General features: G+C 72.2%; 1 protein-coding gene across 1 annotated transcript in view; it reads right to left on the reverse strand.

Annotated features, from left to right (window-relative positions):
• PLA2G15 (phospholipase A2 group XV) overlaps positions 1-245 on the reverse strand; it is a 34,676-nt gene extending 34,431 nt beyond the window's left edge. The window contains exon 1 of the mRNA XM_044659415.1: positions 83-245. Coding sequence (XP_044515350.1) covers positions 83-245 — 163 coding nt within the window. The remainder of the gene's footprint in view (positions 1-82) is intronic.
• Between the last annotated feature and the right edge of the window lie 258 nt (positions 246-503).

Consider the following 503-nt stretch of genomic DNA (forward strand, 5'->3'; position numbering starts at 1 on the left):
CCGAGGCGGGGGCGCAGGGGCCCAGAGGACAGTGGGCAAGGGTCGTTTCCTGAACCTCCCGGACTCCCCCTCTCCGCCTTACCGATCACCACGGGGGGCCTCCTCGGGGCTGGGGGTTGCGGAGGTGGCACCTGGGCCAAGCCTGACGCCGACGGTAGCAACAGCAGCAACAGCGGCAGGACCAGGGGCAGCCCGGGGCCGAGGCCGAGGCCGAAAGGGCTGCCAGGCGGCGGCGAGGGGGTCATGGCGGGCACGCGGGGTCGGGCGGTTCGGCTGGGATCCCTCCACCTAGGGCTCTGGGCCCCTCACTTAGCTTCGGCCGCTCCAGCGGGACCCCCGGCCCCGGCCCCGCGTCGCGCTTAACCCCACCGCCAGCTGCCACGCAGCCAATCAGCATCCGCGAACACGCCCTCGAGCCCGCCCCTGGAGGCGGGAGGGAGGGGGAGCAGGCAGGTCGTGTCGAATGCCGAGAGCATTGATGGGTCCTTGGTTCCTTGTGACTC

This window comes from Gracilinanus agilis, chromosome 2 (assembly GCF_016433145.1).
Source record: "Gracilinanus agilis isolate LMUSP501 chromosome 2, AgileGrace, whole genome shotgun sequence".
In the NCBI taxonomy this organism is placed as follows: Eukaryota; Metazoa; Chordata; class Mammalia; order Didelphimorphia; family Didelphidae; genus Gracilinanus; species Gracilinanus agilis.